Source organism: Sorex araneus, chromosome 2 (genome assembly GCF_027595985.1).
Source record: "Sorex araneus isolate mSorAra2 chromosome 2, mSorAra2.pri, whole genome shotgun sequence".
In the NCBI taxonomy this organism is placed as follows: domain Eukaryota; kingdom Metazoa; phylum Chordata; class Mammalia; order Eulipotyphla; family Soricidae; genus Sorex; species Sorex araneus.
Window position 1 is genome coordinate 239,933,531 of NC_073303.1, and position 16,983 is coordinate 239,950,513.

Below are 16,983 nucleotides of genomic sequence, written 5' to 3' on the forward strand. Positions count from 1 at the left end.
CGGAAGGCAGCTGCGCCCGTGGGCGTGGTCACCACTGGCCCCGCCCCACTCCCCGCCCCGCTACCTGCTGCTCCTGCAGCTGCCGGATGGTGCTCTGCGCCTTCTGCAGGTCCTCGGTGGCCGAACTGCACTGCTGTCGCACCACCGCCAGCTCCCGCTTGATGACGTAGTTCTCCTCGGCTTCCTGCGCCCGCGTCACTTGCCCCTGAGCACAGCGAGGACGGGGGTGGCCTATGACCCTGGGGTTCCCATTCCCCAGCTCGGGTTACCCAGCCAGGCCAGAGGCGGGACAGGGAGGGAAGAGGGATTGAGGCTTTTGGCAAGGAGAGCCTGGGATGGGGTGACTCCCATCCCCCGCCCCCCACCTCGGGGATTGGGCTGGAGGAGTGGCCAAGGGCAGGCGGAGGACCCTCCTGCCAGGATCTGGGTGGTCTTGGGTGGGGTATAGGGAAGCCCCAGGCTTCTCCCTGGCTGGTCCAGGTGAAGAGGTGAAGAAAGTAAATCTTTTTTTTTTTTTGGGGGGGGGTCACACCAGGCGATGGGTTACTCCTGGCTTTGCACTCAGGAATTACCCATGGCGGTGCTCAGGGGACCGTATGGGATGCTGGGAATCGAACCCCGGTCGGCCGTGTGCAAGGCAAACGCCCTACCCGCTGTGCTATTGCTCCAGCCCCGAAGAAAGCAAATCTTTATCCAGAAGCTGGACTCTGTGCGTGTGTGATGCGGGGGTGGGGTGGGGGGTTGTCCCCAGCCTAGGCCAGCTGGGGAGATGGACTGTGGGATTTTCAACGGCCTCCCCTCCTCCCAATCTCATCCCCTCACACCCACCCAAGCAGGGCCCCCATTCCAGGCTCGGAGCCACCAGGGAGTGGAGCAGAAGTTTCCAGAAAAATGCCATGCAAGATGAGGAGCCAGAAGCAGTGCGGGAAGATGCCAGGTTTGGAGGAGGGAGTGGAGAGGAGCATGACGGGCTGGGAGGAGTGAGCGTGTGTGCGTGTGGGGAGGCTCAGAGCAGAGTCTGGGGTGCCCCCAGCCTTCTTGAGCCCTCCAGGTTCCCCCTTCCAGTGTCCCTGGTCAGAGGAAACTGCACACAGACACCAGACACATCCCACACATTTATCTTCCCCCACCCCTCCACCACACACACACACACACACACACACACTCTGTCCCCCCTGAGAAGTCTCTCAGATGCCACATGCATGGTACCAGGCTGCCACCCCAGCGCCCTCCCCATCCCAGGGATGGCAGCGGCCAGGGAAGAGGCGGTCACTGGCTGTGGTGAGCGGGGACCACGGAGGCACGTGGAGGAGGAAGCAGAAAAGCTACAGTACCTGGATCAACCTATCAGCCAGGGCCGCGCTCTCCTACCCAGATGAGGGGGTCCGAGCGACAGGGGGAAGAGGCAGAGCAGAAGACGCGGGGGGGAGACGGGAAGGGGAGAGATAGACAAGAACCACTTGTCACTAAGACACGCGAGCGACTATCTCTAGAAGCAGGGAGAGAGGAATGAGCCCCAAGAACCAGACAGAGGACCCTGGAGGAAGACCAAAGCCAGCAGCAGCTCTGTCCTGGAGAGGGGTCTGTGTGCGAAGGGGAGAAGGCGGGGGCTGGGGGTCAGCCCGGTGAAGTGGAGGGCCCTTCTCCACTTGCATCTTGTTTGTTTGGGGGCCACACCTGGTGATGCTCTGGGGCTACACCTGACTCTGCACTCAGAAATTACTCCTGGCGGTGCTCGGAGGGGTGGGGGACCCTATGGGATGCCAGGGATCGAACCCGGGGCGCCTGCATGCAAGGCTAGCGCCCTCCCCACTGCCCTATGGCTCGCGGTCAACCCACTTGCATCTTATAAACAAGTTGGGAGCTGGGGGTGAGGCGAAACCCCTTCCCCTTCCTCCTGTCCACCTGTCTTGTTTTGGGAGGGTGAGACTTCAAAATGCCAGGGTGGGGTGCAGAGCAGCCCCGCTACCCACCTCCCCTTGAAAGCCCGACTCTGTCCTCTCTACCTTCCACCCCCAGCCAGGTGGCCCAGGAGGGCAGGGAGCACGAATAGACTGTTGAGGTGTATGATTAAGGGGGTAGCTCCATCCCCACCCCCAAGTCAAAATTTCTCCGTCCTCGCGGGGGGGGGGCCAACATCCCCCACGCTTAAAGGGCGCCACCTGCGCCAGCTGACACGCTATGGGCGGGGTCCCCTGAGGCTGGGCCCGGAAGGGGCGGTGCCACAGCCGGTGGCCACGCCCCTCACCTTCTCCAGGGTCTCGATTCGCTGTTTCAGCAGTCGGTTCTCCGTGCGCAGCCTCTGCGGACGGGGAAGGAAAGTCAGGGGCGTGGTTATCACACCGCGACCTGCCTGTGACCCACTCAGGGCCCCCCCCCCAACCTCACAGCTGTCACTTCCCAGACCTGCGGTCCTGAGACCCCTCCGTGCCCCTCCCCCCGCCCCGGCTTCCAATGATCCACCATTAACGGTGCTGCGGGGGCAGGGGGCGAAGGGGCGGTAACTCTCCGTGGTGCTGGGGTACAATCAGGGGCTCCCACGTGCAATGCTGCCCTCCAGCCTATGAATTTTCTTTCTGGTCCGGCTGCTAAATTTTGGATTGCTGTTTTTTGGGGTGTATGTGTGTGGTGGTAGTGGTGGGTGCTCAGGGGCTACTCGGGCGAACGTGTATCCCAGAGGTTAGAACCGAGGTACAGCCACACGCCAAGGCCCGTGCCTTAGCCCCTGTACGCTCTCCTGCTTGCATTGCTGTTTCTGCCTGGAGGTTTCCTCAGGACCTTTTGGGAAGCAGGGAGGAAGTCTGATGTTTTTGTCTGTGTTCGGGAGACGGTATGCCCGGTGCTTGGGGGGGAGGGGGGCGGGGCTACCCCCAGCTCTAGGATGAGCATCGCTCCAGGTGGTGCTGGGGATCAAACGAGGCGCCTTCCTTGGAGCAGGGGTTCATTTCCACCTCTTAGTCCCTATGTATGTGCTATTTTGTTTTGTGTCATACCCAGTGGTGCTCGGGGCTTAGTCCTGGCTCTTGGCTGAGGGTTCACTCCTGGCAGTGCTCGGGGGACCATATAAGGTTCTGGGAATGGAACCCAGGTTGGCTGCATGCAAGGCAAGCGTCCTCCCTGCTATCCTATGGCTCCAGTCCCCATTTATGAAGTAGGTATTATTATTATTATTATTATTGGTTTTGGGGGGGAGTCACACCTGGCGATGCACAGGGGTTATTCCTGGCTCTGCACTCAGAAATTACTCCTGGGCGGTGCTTGGGGAACTATATGGGATGCTGGGAATAGAACCTGGGTCAGCCATGTGCAAGGCAAACGCCCTATCCACTGTGCTATTGCTCCAGCCCCTATTATTTATTATTATTATTATCATTATTATTATTATTGAGCTGGAGTGATAGCACAGCGGGTAAGGAGTTTGCCTTGCATGCAGCCGACCCAGGTTCGATTCCTCTGCCCCTCTCGGAGAGTATCTTGCCCTCACAGCAGAACCTGGCAAGCTACCTGTGGCGTATTTGATATGCCAAAAACAGTAACAACAAGTCTCACGATGGAGATGTTACTGGTGCCCGCTCGAGTAAATCGATGAACAACGGGACAACAGTGATTATTATTATTATTATTAGTTTGGGAGCCACACCTGATGATGCTCAAGGGTTACTCACTCCAGGCTCTGTGCTCCGGAGTTACTGGCAGTGCTCAGTATGGGATGCTGGGGATCAAAACTGACCTGCTGTACTATCCTGGGCAAGGTGATCGCCCTCCCTGCTGTACTATCTTGCCAACCCCTTCTTCCCAACGAAGAAGGCTGGGAGCTGGCTCAGAGGGTTGGCACATGTTCTTGGCATAGGGGGGCCCTGGGTTCGATGTCCAGCCCTGCGTGCCCAGTGGTGTTGGCCAGTGGTCCCTGAGCTCTGCTGGGGAGGCCAAAGGGTGAGGAGAAGCTGTGATTTGAATCTGCTCCGTGGGAACAGCCCCGGAAGATGAGGGGTCAGGGGTCTTTTCTTCCACTCAGCCAACCCGGGTTGGATCCACATAGGGCCCCTGAGCCCTGCCAAGAGTGATCCCTGAGTGCAGAGCCAAGAGTAAGCCCTGAGCACTGCAGGGAGTGGTCCCCGCCCAGAACAAAACAAAACAAAAAAGATGAGGGAAGGTCCTGGTGAGCTTTGGATTCATGTCCACCCATATGGAGGAAAGTGGGGGATTCTCATTTTCTGCCACCATTTGTACACAGTAGGTGCTTCATACATGCTTGGGTATGAGCCAGAGGGTGGGGTGATGCCTGAGTTTAGAGGCTCCTCAGGTTCCGGAATCCCCGTGAGGCACCCAGAGGCTGTGACGTCTGCTGTTACTGGGGGGCTCTAGGCTTAGGTGCAATCTTCCCCGGGGGGGGGGGATGTCCCCTCCATCTGCCAGGTTCCCCCCAGTCCCCTCTAAGTGCTCTGGGATCGCCTCTTTCCCTACAGCGGTGTGGAGTGGGCAGCGTGCGCTAGGCAGGGGCGCCCCCTAGCGGTGGCCACTGAGAACCAGGCCAGGCAGGAGGGTTTCTGGGGTGATGTTCCCTCCCTCCACAAGCCCCCTTGTTCCGGACCCTGGTTTGTTTTTGAGTCACACCATGTGGTCAGGGGGGTTATTCACTGATCAGTACTCCCTCGGTGGGGAGGGATGGATCCCCAGCCGGGCACAGCCCCTCCCACCCCCCATTGAGCTGTCCCTCCGGCTTGGGACTCACTTTGATCTCGATCTGCTCCTCCATTTCCTTGCTTTTCATAGCTGCATACTCCTTCTCCAGCCTAAGGGGAAATTTTTGGGGGGTTGGGTGGGAGGGAAGATGTGGTTAGATTCAAACCTGGGGGGGCAACCCCTTACTTCCAGTACCCCATCTTGCCCCAAACTCACCTCTTCATTTTCTTCGGGTTGTACTTGACCTGGTAAGCTTTGAGGATCAGCTTGTCCGGGCAGCTGTCGAACTGGTGAGGGATGACCCTCTGGAAGTACTGGGGGGGAACAGCAGGGAGGTCACTAACCCCAGACTCAACAGCTGGGGGGCAAGGGATGCTTGAATCCCTACTGCCTCCAGCTGGTCTGAAGGACGATCTTGGTGGGGAGGGGCAGCAGCCAGGGTCAGCCCCCTGGCACAAGGTTCTGTGATGGGCGTACAGGGTGAGAAGCCAGAATGGGGTGTGCGTGCAGAACTGGGCGGGGGGGGGGGGAGTGTCCATGGAGTGTGGAGACACTGCCTGTGGCCAGGGGAGGGCAGATGGGAGGGCCCAGGAGAGCTTAATGGGTGGCACGGAGCACTGTCTTAGCATGCAGGAAGACTTTTTTTTTTTTTGCTTTTGGGGTCACACCCGGCGATGCACAGGGGTTACTCCTGGCTCTGCACTCAGGAATTACCCCTGGCGGTGTCAGGGGACCATATGGGATGCTGGGAAGCGAACCCAGGTTGGCAGCGTGCAAGGCCCTACCCGCTATGCTGTCGCTCCAGCCCCGGAAGCCCGGGTTTGATCCTGACACTACACAGTCCCCCGACTCAGCACGGCTGGGAGCAACCCCGGAGCACTGAGCTGGCCGTCCCTTCCGAGCACTGCTGGGAGTGAACAAAAGCAGGCAGCCCCGAAAGTGAATGAAAGTCAGGACAGAGGGGAGTCAGGGGGCTACTGGCCAGGGTCCCCTAGGCAGAGGATGAGAAATCAGGGCAGCTGGGACCACCCTTCAGGGGGATCGACCTGGAGGCAAGTCCCACCCCCCGCTTCAGCCAAAGGGTTAAGCGCAGCGGCTGGGGGCCCCAGCTCAGTGCGGCGGTGGGGAGGGGGGTGTCCAGGCGAGATCCCGTACTCCAGCCCAGCTGGCCTGCTCTGGCAGCCCGGACAAAGGCCGCCCGTGTCCACGGGCACAACTGTGTCCTTTGTGAATTCTTTCCCTCAAGCACCAGCTGGAGGGGGCGCGGCCCTGGGCGGGCGGGGCCAGAGAGAGGCGGGGCCCGGGTGGGGCGGGGCGTGTCCGCAGTCTCAGCAGCCTTGGCTGGTGTGGGGGGCGGGGGCGGCCACGGACTACACTAACACCCCCTCCCCCGCCACCCTCCCCCGCCACTTCTGTACCCCATACCAGGCCCGATTTGGGGGTTAGGGAGGGGAGTGGGTCGAGCCACACATCAACGGCTGGTATTGCTACTTGTCAGTAGGGACATTCCAGTATATTATGCTGGTGTGTGTGTGTGTGTGTGTGTGTGTGTGTGTGTGTGTGTGTGTGTGTGTGTAGACAGAGGGGGGGATAGCTGGATCTCCAGGGCAGCTCAGCTTCCGGTCCAAGCCCTTCCCCTCTCTCCTCTGCCAGGCTGGTGGTGTCCACCATGGTCTACATGTCCAGGGACCACAGAGGCAACCCGGAAGGGTCAAGAATCAGCCCCGTCTCTTGCTCAGGCTGTCCTTGCGGTCCTGTGTTTTGGGCCACCCCCCGGCAGTGCTCAGCACTGCTTCCAGGCTCTGAGAGCCGGGATCACTCCGGGTGGGACTCGTGGCACCCTCTGGGCTGCCCAAGGCCAGCGCCCTCCTCAATGTCCCAGGGCTCAGACCCCTGGGATATCTCTTGGGTAGCTCCCCCTCCCTGGCGTCCCCCTCCATGCTGGCCCACCTGGGACATGCCCTCCATGTCCAGCTGCATCAGCTCCGTCTGGTTCACCTGCAGCAAGGCGAGGCCCACCCGGAACACGATCTCCAGGCCCTGCGAAAGCGGGGAAGCAGCAGGCTCAGGGGGGCCATGCTCCTGCCTCCTTCCAGGACCCGGTGCGGATGGTCTCTGGGGTGGGGTGGGGACAGGAGGGTCCCTGCGTGGGGAAGGCCTCACCTCATACATGAAGATATCGAAGACGCGGGTGGCCACGGGCAGAGGGAAGGTGGTGAGGAAGAGGGTGAGGAACCAAGATGAGGCGTACATGGACGTGTGGAAGCTCTGGGAGCGGAAGTGGGTGTTCAGGTCTGGAAGTTGTTCCTGCGGGGTGCAGAGAGGTGAGCATTGCCCCGAGGAGAGTGCCGCTGGTCTCCCTTGGCCCCAGAGTGCTGACCTTGGGGCACCCTCGCCTCCAGGGAGCCTTCCCTGATCTGCCCTGAATGCTCTGCACCCCCAGAGTCAGGTGGAGGGGAGGCAGGTTTTAGGGGGATCTGAATATAAGTGCTCATGGTTGTGAGGTTTTTGTTTTTTTAGGGGGGGTACATCAACTATGCTTAGTGATTAGTCCTGGCTCTGGACTTGGGGATCACTCCTGGCGGGGCTCAAAGGACCCTATGAGGGGGCTGGAGCAATAGCACAGCGGGTAGGGCGTTTGCCTTGCACTCGACCGACCCGGGTTCGATTCCCAGCATTTCATAGGGTCCCCTGAGCCCCGCCAGGGGTAATTCCTGAGTGTAGAGCCAGTAGTAACCCTTGAGCATCGCCAGGTGTGACCCAAAAAGTAAAAACAAAACAAACAAACAAAAAATCGAAGACCCTATTAAATGCTGGGGATCAAAACCGGGTCAGTTGAGTGCAAGGCAAGAGACTTATTCACCGGACTATCTCTCCAGCCCTCGTGCTCACAGATGGATCTTCATCATTGCCCCGAGAGGCAGCTGGGGAGGCTGGGGGCGGGGGATTGGTCCCAAAGTCAGGGAGAGAGAGAGGTACCTCTAAATCCTGACCTTGGGGGCACTGCGCACCTTCCCATGAAGTCTTGGTCTGCGTTACTCTGGGAACCCCGGTCAGATGGCCCTGAACTCCTGACTGAAGGAAGGGGCAGAGCTGGGAAACCGAGGTAGGGGACGGCGTCAGGACCCTGCTGGATGTCTGTCACCTCGAGTGTGGACTCTGTCCCCTCCACATCCCACCCCCATCCCTGCCAGAGGTGGCAGCTACCTCTGCAGTACCATTTCTCTGGCCTTGGGTCACACGCTAGCCAGCAGGTCCCCAGAAGAGACGTTTACCCATGGTGAGGGGGCTCTCCCAACCAGACCCCCCCATGTCTGCTGAGGGCTAGAGAAAGCTGGGGCATACTTGTGTGTGTGCTTGTGTGGTTTTTTGTTGTTGTTGTTGTTGTTTGTTTGGGGGCCACATCCAGCTATAACCAGGGGTTACTGCCAGCGCTGTGCTCAGGGATCACTCCTGGCCATGCTCAGGAACCCCTAAGGGGATGCCGGGAATGGAAACCAGGTCTGCTGTGTGCAAGGCCAGTACCCTCCCTGCTGTCCTATCTCTCCAGCACTGCGTGCATCGTGTGTGTGTGTGTGCGAATGTGCGAGGTTGTATGTGTGTGCATGGATGGGGGTGTGCTTGCGGGCATGTGTGTGTGTGTGTGTGTGTGCTTGTGTGTGAGCATGCCTGCCGTGTGTGCCTGCGTGTGGGTGTGGGTGCAGGTGTGCCCACCGGCGGGCCCTGTGGCAGGACCCTGCCTCTCCCCCGGCTCTGCTCCCCCCCCCACCAGCCGGGCTGGCAGACACATTTTCTCTCTCTGCTTCGCCTTAGCCCAGCTGACCGCCAGGACCAGGTGCATCAGGTCCAGCCGAGCCTCGAGCTCTGGGCGTTTCAGGAGGTCCCGCTGTCCCTGGCACGGCCCCTGGCCACCCCCAGACGCTGCCCGGCCTCACCTGCAGCATGTACTCAAACTGGTAGATGCAGAGCCCCAGCTCGGCCATGCTGGGTTTGAAGAGCTCCCGCAGGCGGTATTCCTGCATCAGCCGCACGAAGACACAGAAGGCCTCCTCCTCGGGCATCTGCGGGGACCGAGAGCCTGGGCAAGGGTGGGGGGCGGCGTGGGGGGGGCCCTTTCTCCTTTCCCTGCCTGACCAGGGCCGTCGGCCTGGACCCTTCCAACAAAGCCACCAGTGGAGCTGGGGACGGTGTGGCCCCGGATTCCATCCCTGGCACTGCGTGGTGTCGAGGCACTGTGTCGCGGGAAGGAGGAAGGAGGCCCCTCCAACTGATGCTGTATTCTGGGGGGTGGGGTGCTAGCCCGGTGATCTTAGGGAACCGTGGGGTCCTGGGGCTCCTGGACTCCCTTCAGCCTGTGCCCCCGCTTCTGCTTCCCACGCTGGTCACCCCAGAAGGCTCCCTGGCACAGGTGGTGCCCTCTTCCCGCCCCCTTCCAGCATCTCCCTTCTCCCCTTCTCCAGCCCTGAACCCCAACTCCAGCCCAGGTCTCTGGCCCACCCCGGGGAGCTCCCTGGGCCCCAGGGAAGGAAGGGCCGGGGGACAGGAGAGGCGGCCCTCCCAGGTGGCCCTGCTCACTTGGCTTGGGGACAATCAGTCGTTCTGGATGGACGGGGAGCCACCCCCAGAGCTCGTGTCCCTGTCCTGGGGGACACGTACCTGCATAAGCAGAAGGCCCACGATGAAGGCGCTGCCCTGGCAGTAACCCACTTCTCGGTCCACCAGCGAGTAGGCCTGCGAGGGAACACGGTGCGGGTGTGAGGGCTGAGGCTGCAAAGACGGGCCCCCTCACCTTGGTGGTCTACTTGTGGGGGACACTCTCATGACCATTGTTTTATTATGATGGGAGGCTCACATCTGCGGTGCTCAGGGCTGGCTCTTGGCTCTGCACTCAGGGGTCCACTCGGGGGACCCTGTGGGGTGCCGGGGATCGAACTTGGGTTGGCTGTATGGAAGCCAGTGCTGCACCCACTGTATTATCTCTCTGGCCCCACGACACTGTTTTATTATTATTATTATTATTTTGGTTTTTGGGGTCACATGCAGCGGTGCCCAGGACTTACTCCTGGTGGGGCTCAGTGGATCCTACGGGGTGCTGGGGGTACAAGTCAGGTGGGCTGCATGCAAGACATGCAAATGTCTTCCCCACTGTGCTATTGCTCCAGGCCCTGCATAACACTGCATTATTATTATTATTATTATTATTATTATTTGGAGGAGGGGGCACACCCGGTGGTGCTCAGGGCCGACTTCCGGCTCTGCACCCCGGGAAACCCTCCTGGAAGGGCTCAGGGTGCCGGGCCCCGGGCCGTGGGTACCTTCATGACGTTGAACAGGACCTCCTGGCCCAGGCTGTCCTGGCCCTTGAAGAAGTCGTGCTCGGGGTAGGTGCGGGCGATGTCGCGGCGGATGAGCTTCTCGCAGGGTGAGGACATCTTCAGCAGCTCCGAGTACTGGTTCTTGACCGGCATGTCGGTGGCACTGCACAGGAGCTGCCACACGATGGCTCGGAAGTGGTGTGGGATGCCTTTGCGGATCAGTTCCTGAGGACGGCGTTGGGGGGGATGCGGGCTAGATGCGGGGAAATGGGGCTGGCCCGCCCCCGCACAAGGGTCCACGGTGCACGCCCTCAACCCTCCCCGCCCCGCCCCGCCCCCACGGCCGACACCCGCCTCCTTGGGGGGCCTGCCCGTCTGCACTCAGGCTGTGTGCTGCCCAGGCTGGCACCCTTACCCCTGACCATGCCACCCTGTGGCCGGAAGTGCCACCCAGGCCACCCTCGGCCCAGCTATCCCGTGGCTGGAAGTACACCCAGGCCACCCCCAGTCATACCAACCCATGACCAGAAGTGCCACCCAAGCCACCCTCGGCCCAGCCGTCCCGTGGCCGGAAGTGCCAGCCAGGCCACCACCTTGAGCAGCTTCTCCTTCCGCCGCCGCCACTCCTCCCACTCGTTGGCGATCCGGCCCCACAGGATCCACGTGTCCTCCTCCAGGTGGCTCAGGTTGGAGGAGGCCGAGGAGCTGGACACGAGCGACGAGCCGCTGTTCCGCCGGGAGCCGTTCATGGAGCGCATGGACTTGGAATCGGCCTCCAGGAGCCTGGGAGAGGGGCCCGGGGGTTGCCCGGGGGCGTGGCTCAGCGGGACCCACTCATCCCGCAAAGGCGGGAAAGGAAGGGTGTTGGAGGGGCCGTGGGGAGTGGGGGAACCCTCTGGTATGGTTGGTGGGAGCGGCTCTGACAAAAAGCAGGTTGGAGTGTCCTCAGGGAAGGAAACGTCTAGTGCTGGAGCGATAGCACAGCGGGGAGGGCATTTGCCTTGCACGCGGCCGACCCGGGTTCGATTCCCAGCATCCCATATGGTCCCCCGAGCACCGCCAGGAGTTATTCCTGAGTGTAGAGCCAGGAGTAACCTCTGTGCAACGCCGGGTGTGACCCAAAAAGGAAAAAAAAAAAAGGAAAAGTCTGGGGCCAGAGTGATAGTCCAGTGTGGAGGGCATTTGCTGACGCAGGTTCGATTCCCGGCATCCCATAGGGTCTCCTGAGTACTGCCAGGGGTCATTCCTGAATTGCATACCCAGGGGTAACCCCTGAGTCTTGCCGGTGTGACCCAAAAAAGGGGAAAAAAAGAGAAAAGAAAAAAATGAGGGGGCTGGAGCAATAGCACAGTGGGTAGGGCATTTGCCTTGCAAGCAGCTGACCCGGGTTCGAATCCCAGCATCCCATATGGTCCCCTGAGCACCGCCAGGAGTAATTCCTGAGTGCAGAGCCAGGAGTAACCCCTGTGCATCGACGGGTGTGATCCAAAAACAAACAAAAAATGAAATGTCAGGGCCAGAGCAATAGGACAGTGAGGAGGGCGTTTGCCTTGCAAGCCCTTAAGACAGGTATAACTCCTTCCTTCCTTCCTTCCTTCCTTCCTTCCTTCCTTCCTTCCTTCCTTCCTTCCTTCCTTCCTTCCTTCCTTCCCTCCTTCCCTCTCTCCTTCCCTCCTTCCTTCCTTCCCTCCCTCCTTCCTTCCTTCCTTCCTTCCTTCCTTCCTTCCTTCCTTCCTTCCTTCCTTCCTTCCTTCCTTCCTTCCCTCCTTCCCTCTCTCCTTCCTTCCTTCCTTCCCTCCCTCCTTCCTTCCTTCCTTCCTTCCTTCCTTCCTTCCTTCCTTCCTTTCTTCCTTCCTTCCTTCCTTCCCGCCTTCCCTCTCTCCTTCCTTCCTTCCTTCCCTCCCTCCTTCCTTCCTTCCTTCCTTCCTTCCTTCCTTCCTTCCTTCCTTCCTTCCTTCCTTCCTTCCTTCCTTCCTTCCCTCCCTCCCTCCCTTCCTTTCTTCCTCCCTCCTTCCTTCCTTCCTTCTTTCCTTCTTTCCATCCCTCCCTTCCTTTCTTCCTCCCTCCCTCCCTCCCTCCTTCCTTCCTTCCCTCCCTTCCTTTCTTCCTCCCTCCCTCCCTCCCTCCCTCCCTCCCTCCTTCCTTCCTTCCCTCCCTCCCTTCCTTTCTTCCTCCCTCCCTCCCTCCCTCCCTCCCTCCCTCCCTCCTTCCTTCCTTCCTTCCTTCCTTCCTTCCTTCCTTCCTTCCTTCCTTCCTTCCTTCCTTCCTTCCTTCCTTCCTTCCTTCCTTCCTTTCCCCTCCCTCTCTCTCCTTTTTGCTTTCTTTGTTCCAAGGCCCCATCCCTGCAAGGCCAGAGCCCTCCCTGCTGTCCTATTGCTCCAGCCCCTCCTTTTCGCTCTCTGGGCCACCCAGGGATGCTCAGGAGCTCTCCCCAGCAGCCCCCCACCTTTCCTTTCACGGTCACCAGCTCCTTGCACGGTCTCCCCACACGGATGACGAATTTGCCTGTGGCAGCCGAGCAGGGGTGGGTGGGCGGGCTCCGGGCAGGACTCGAGGTTCTAGTGGGCCCCCAGCAGCACCTTCTCACACAAGCGCCTGGATTTTCAGCCTCTTCATCCACTCGTTCCAGCGGCCCGGAGGATGGGACACCGTTCAGCCTTGGCGATCGCCAGCCCCTGCCCCTCGGCCCTGCCCATGGACTGCCGCTGGAGGCTTCCCCGCGCCCCCCACTCACCGATTCTGCTCCTCCAGCTTGGCCAGCAGCTCGAGCTCATCGGGGCTGAGGTTCTCCGAGTCCGAGGTGGGGGAGCAGGTGGGGGCCGACAGGGCCTCCTGGGAGGAGGAGTCGGGGCTCAGGGTGGGGCTGGCCATGGCAGGCAGCTTTGTCAGCCGTGAGCTGGGGCCGGGTCACAGTTCTGTCTGGGGATCGTGGGGCAAGAGAGGCGTGGTCAGCACTGGGTGGGCTGCTCACCCCACTCTTCCTGCCAGGGCCAGCGGGGCCAGCTCCCCTCTCCTCAGGTCAGGCTTCCCCCACTTCTGCTCTGTCTGTCCATGCGCCAACCTCTCCCCCTGCACCCTAACCCAGCTGACTCCTCGCCATTCCTTCTGCCCCTGGTGCTGGCTCCGGGACCTGGCCCGTATCATCTGGATGTTGGGGACCGGGGGATAGCAGGCTGGTGTCCACAGCTTGTTCCACTGTCCCTGGACAGGGAGACCACGTTGGAGAGAGAGAACAGGGGTTAAGGCGCTGGCTTTGCATGCAGCTGACCCTGGTTTAAGCCCTGGCACTTCCTAGGGTCTCCCAAGCCCTGCCAAGGGTGATTCCAAAGCACAGAACCAGGGGCTGGAGCGATAGCACAGTGGGTAGGGTGTTTGCCTTGCACGCGGCCAACCCGGGTTCGATTCCCAGCATCCCATATGGTCCGCTGAGCACTGCCGGGGTAATTCCTGAGTGCAGAGCCAGGGGTAACCCCTGAGCATCGCCGGGTGTGACTCCAAAATAAAAAAATTTTTAAAAAGCACAGAGTCAGCAGTCAGCCTTAAGCATCACTGGATTCAGCCTGAGTACCCCCATTTTGGGGAGTTGTATCCAATGGTGCTTTGGGGGGTCCCTTCCCAGAAATGTTCAGGGGACCATGTGGTGCCACAGATGGAACTCAGGGCTGCTGCATGCAATACCCATGTCCAGTCCTTGGCCTGGCCAGTGTCTAGGGCTACTTTTGAGGTCCTCTGAAGACCAAGTCTTTGTGTGTGTGTGTGTGTGTGTGTGTGTGTGTGTGTGTGTGTGTGTGTGTGAGATAGAGAGAGAGAGAGAGAGGGGTGGAGGATTTGGGTCACACCTGGCAGTGCTCAGGTGCTACTTCTGATTCTGCATTCAGGAATTCCTCCTGTTGGTGCTTGGGGGACCCAATGGGATGCAGGGGATAGACTTTGGGTCTGCTGCATGCAAGGCAAGTGCCTTATCTGCTCTACTATTGCTCTGCGCGCGCACACACACACACACACACACACAGTCTTTTAGTTTGTTTGATTTTTAGACCACAGCCAGTGGTGCTCAGGACTTACTCCTGGCTCTGTGCTCAGGGATCACTCCTGGAAAGCTCAGGGGACCATACAGGGTGCCGGAGATAGAAGCTGGGTCAGTTGCATGCAAGGCAAGTGCTCACCATGCTGTACTATCTCTCTGCCCTCCCTGCCACTGAATTTTATTTTTGATCTAAACCTGGTGGTGCTTGGGGGTGGAGGGTTACACCTGGCTCTGGGTGCAGGAGTGACCCCTGGCAGCAGTGTTTGGGGGAATCAAATGGGGTGCCAGGCATCGAACTTGGGTTGGCTGTGTGCAAGGCAAGTGTTTTTCCCTGCATGCTCTCTCTCCGGCCCCTGCAAAGCACGTCATGGCACCCCATGAATCAGCAGGGTCAGAGGTCAGGGAGCCTCACAGAAGCCTCTACCTCAGTGGCCCCACCGCCGACTTCCATCACGCTCCCGCCCGTGGTCTGCCCCTGCGTCTCACCCTCCTGTCGTCTCATCAACCAAAGTGGGCTGCTGGCACGACCAGAAGCAATTATTGTCCACTGTTAATTGTCTGGCGCTGCTGGGGGCCAGCACTCAGCTCTCTGGGGCACCGGTGACACAGTCAAAGTGCCCGGAACTGGTGGCGGCTAGACGGGCAAGAGCTTCGAGCTTGGGTGGGGATCCAGCCAGCTGCTGTGCGTGTGGGCAGCAAGGGCCCCCCCTCTCCATGGGACCCTGAAGCTGTGCTGGAGCACGAGTGACGGTCCAGCAGAGAAGGCACTGGCCTTGCATGTGGCCAACTCAGGTTCGAGTCCCAGCACTCCATGGGGTCCCTGAAGCCCCATCAGGAGTGATCCCTGAGCGCCAAGCCAGGAGGAAACCCTGAACACAGCCAGGTGTAGCCCCCTCGATCCCTGCTCAAATCAGTACATAAACACAAATGAAAAAAATTAAGTGTAGGGCTGGAGCAATAGTACAGCGGGTAGGACATTTGCCTTGCATGCGGCTGACCTGGATTCAATTCCCAGCATCCCATATGGTGCTCTGAGCACCGCCAGGGGTGATTCCTGAGTGCAGAGCCAGGAGAAACCCTGTGCATTGTCAGGTGTGACCCAAAAAACAGAAAAAAAATTAAGTAAAATGAATTTCCACACTTCAGTGGGTAGATGGCGGGAAGATTTCCCAGCATGGAAGATTTAAGGAGCATTGGGGGGAAACTCAGAGAAAGAGACCCCACTTGGTCTGGAGCCACCATTTCCTTGAGGAACTAGGGTCCCCCATCACCGTACCGCTGTCACTCCCAAAGAGGATTCTTTTCCGGGTTTCTGGTTCAAAATGCTGGCACGGGATTCAATACCTGGCTCCACAGGGTTCCTGGAGCACCATCAAGAGTAACCCACACAGGGGCTAGAGCGATAGCACAGCGGGTAGGGCGTTTGCCTTGCACACAGCTAACCTGAGTTCGATTCCCAGCATCCCATAGGGTCCCCTGAGCACTGCCAGGAGTGATTACTGAGTGCAGAGCCAGGAGTGACCCCTGTGCATCACTGGGTGTGACCCAAAAAGCAAAAAAAGACCCCCAAAAAACAAAAAAACAAAGAATAACCCAAACGGGGCTGGAGCAATAGCACAGCGGGGAGGACGTTGGCCTTGCATGTGGCGGGCCAGGGTTCGATTCCCAGCATCCCATATGGTCCCCTGAGCATCGCCAGGAGTAATTCCTGAGTGCATGAGCCAGGAATAACCCCTGAGCATCGCTGGGTATGACCCAAAAAGTGTGACCGGGGGATGCTTAGGGCTTACTCCCGAGTCTGTGCTTGGTGCTCACTTGTGGCGGTGTTAGGGACACTATGGGATGCTGAGGATTGAACCGGGGTGAGCCACATGCAAAGTGCCTTATCGGCTGAACGACTGCTCCGGCTTGGGGTTTCTTTTTAAAAAATTGTTTTGCTATCATTGTGGGGACTATGTCTGGAGACTCTGGGCACCGAACCTAGAGTCCTGTACCTGGCCAATAGGTACTCCCCAGCCTCGAGAAGTCCAGCCATTCTGCATGCTGCCCGCCTCCCAGCTCCCCTGACCTCCTCCTACATCCCAGTCCCGCTGTGCCCGCTCCTGCTAGCCCTGCCTTTACACGGGCAGGTCACTCGGGCTGGAAAGATGGTCTGCAAGGCCCAGTTGGAATGGCTGTTTTTTCTCTTGCGCCCCTGCCCCGCCCACTTCCGGTGTCTGGGGCTCACTTCCGGCTCGGAAAACATGCCCCCCCATTCCAGACACGTGGGCGCCGTCATCTCTCGGGTTCTGTGGAGATCATGAACATTCCGAAGCCAGGAACTGAGAACCTTGGCTGGACGGAGCACTCGGGGGTGAAGATGCTTGCCTTTGCATACCACCAGTCCTGGTTTTATCCTGTCACTCCGGCACTGCAGATCGTATGCACCCCACCCCCGCCCCATTATTTCTCAGGAATCTTGCCTGAACACAGGAGCAGCCCCTAGGCACCAGTGGGGGGCCCTGCCCCCCCCCACCGCCTCCTCAAAAAGAATTAATTTATTTTTGAAATTTAGCTTCTTTTTGTAGTTTTGGGACCACACCCAGCAATGCTCCTGTCTCTGCATTCAGGAGTTTCTACTGGCGGTATGTGGGAACCATGTGGGGTGCTAGAGACGGAACCTGGGCCAGCCACGTGCAAGGCTGTAAGGTTGCTCCAGCCCCTATATGTTTATTTCATTTTGGGGGGGCCGTATGTGGCAGTGCTTAGGGCTTATTGCTGGCTCTGCTCAAGGATCACTCCCGGCGATGCTCAGAGTACCATATGGGGTTGCTATGGCTCGAACCCAAGTCCTCTGAGGGCAAGACAAGTGCCCTTCCTGCTATGTTATCTCTCTGGCCTCTTTATTTTTTCAAGGGGGTTCTCCCTATAGTGTCAGGGAGGGAACTGGGGGCTCTGGCAGGCAGAACTTGTGCTCGA

The 16,983-nt window shown here is 59.4% G+C and overlaps 1 protein-coding gene across 4 annotated transcripts in view; it reads right to left on the minus strand.

Annotated features, from left to right (window-relative positions):
- Nucleotides 1–16,983, minus strand: part of EVI5L (ecotropic viral integration site 5 like) — a 31,579-nt gene that overhangs the window by 7,736 nt on the left and 6,860 nt on the right. Inside the window, exons 2-13 of one of the 4 annotated variants that reach the window (XM_055125048.1) lie at nucleotides 12,733–12,830; nucleotides 10,592–10,781; nucleotides 9,999–10,223; nucleotides 9,340–9,414; nucleotides 8,619–8,744; nucleotides 6,847–6,990; nucleotides 6,634–6,723; nucleotides 4,900–4,997; nucleotides 4,733–4,793; nucleotides 2,249–2,302; nucleotides 1,335–1,367; nucleotides 65–205 (exon numbers count right to left, since the gene is read on the minus strand). In XM_055125048.1, coding sequence (XP_054981023.1) covers nucleotides 65–205; nucleotides 1,335–1,367; nucleotides 2,249–2,302; nucleotides 4,733–4,793; nucleotides 4,900–4,997; nucleotides 6,634–6,723; nucleotides 6,847–6,990; nucleotides 8,619–8,744; nucleotides 9,340–9,414; nucleotides 9,999–10,223; nucleotides 10,592–10,781; nucleotides 12,733–12,830 — 1,335 coding nt within the window. Of the gene's footprint in view, nucleotides 1–64; nucleotides 206–1,334; nucleotides 1,368–2,248; nucleotides 2,303–4,732; nucleotides 4,794–4,899; nucleotides 4,998–6,633; nucleotides 6,724–6,846; nucleotides 6,991–8,618; nucleotides 8,745–9,339; nucleotides 9,415–9,998; nucleotides 10,224–10,591; nucleotides 10,782–12,732; nucleotides 12,918–16,983 lie in introns of all 4 variants that reach the window. The other 3 variants (XM_004614773.2, XM_055125047.1, XM_004614774.2) reach the window with 3 other exon arrangements.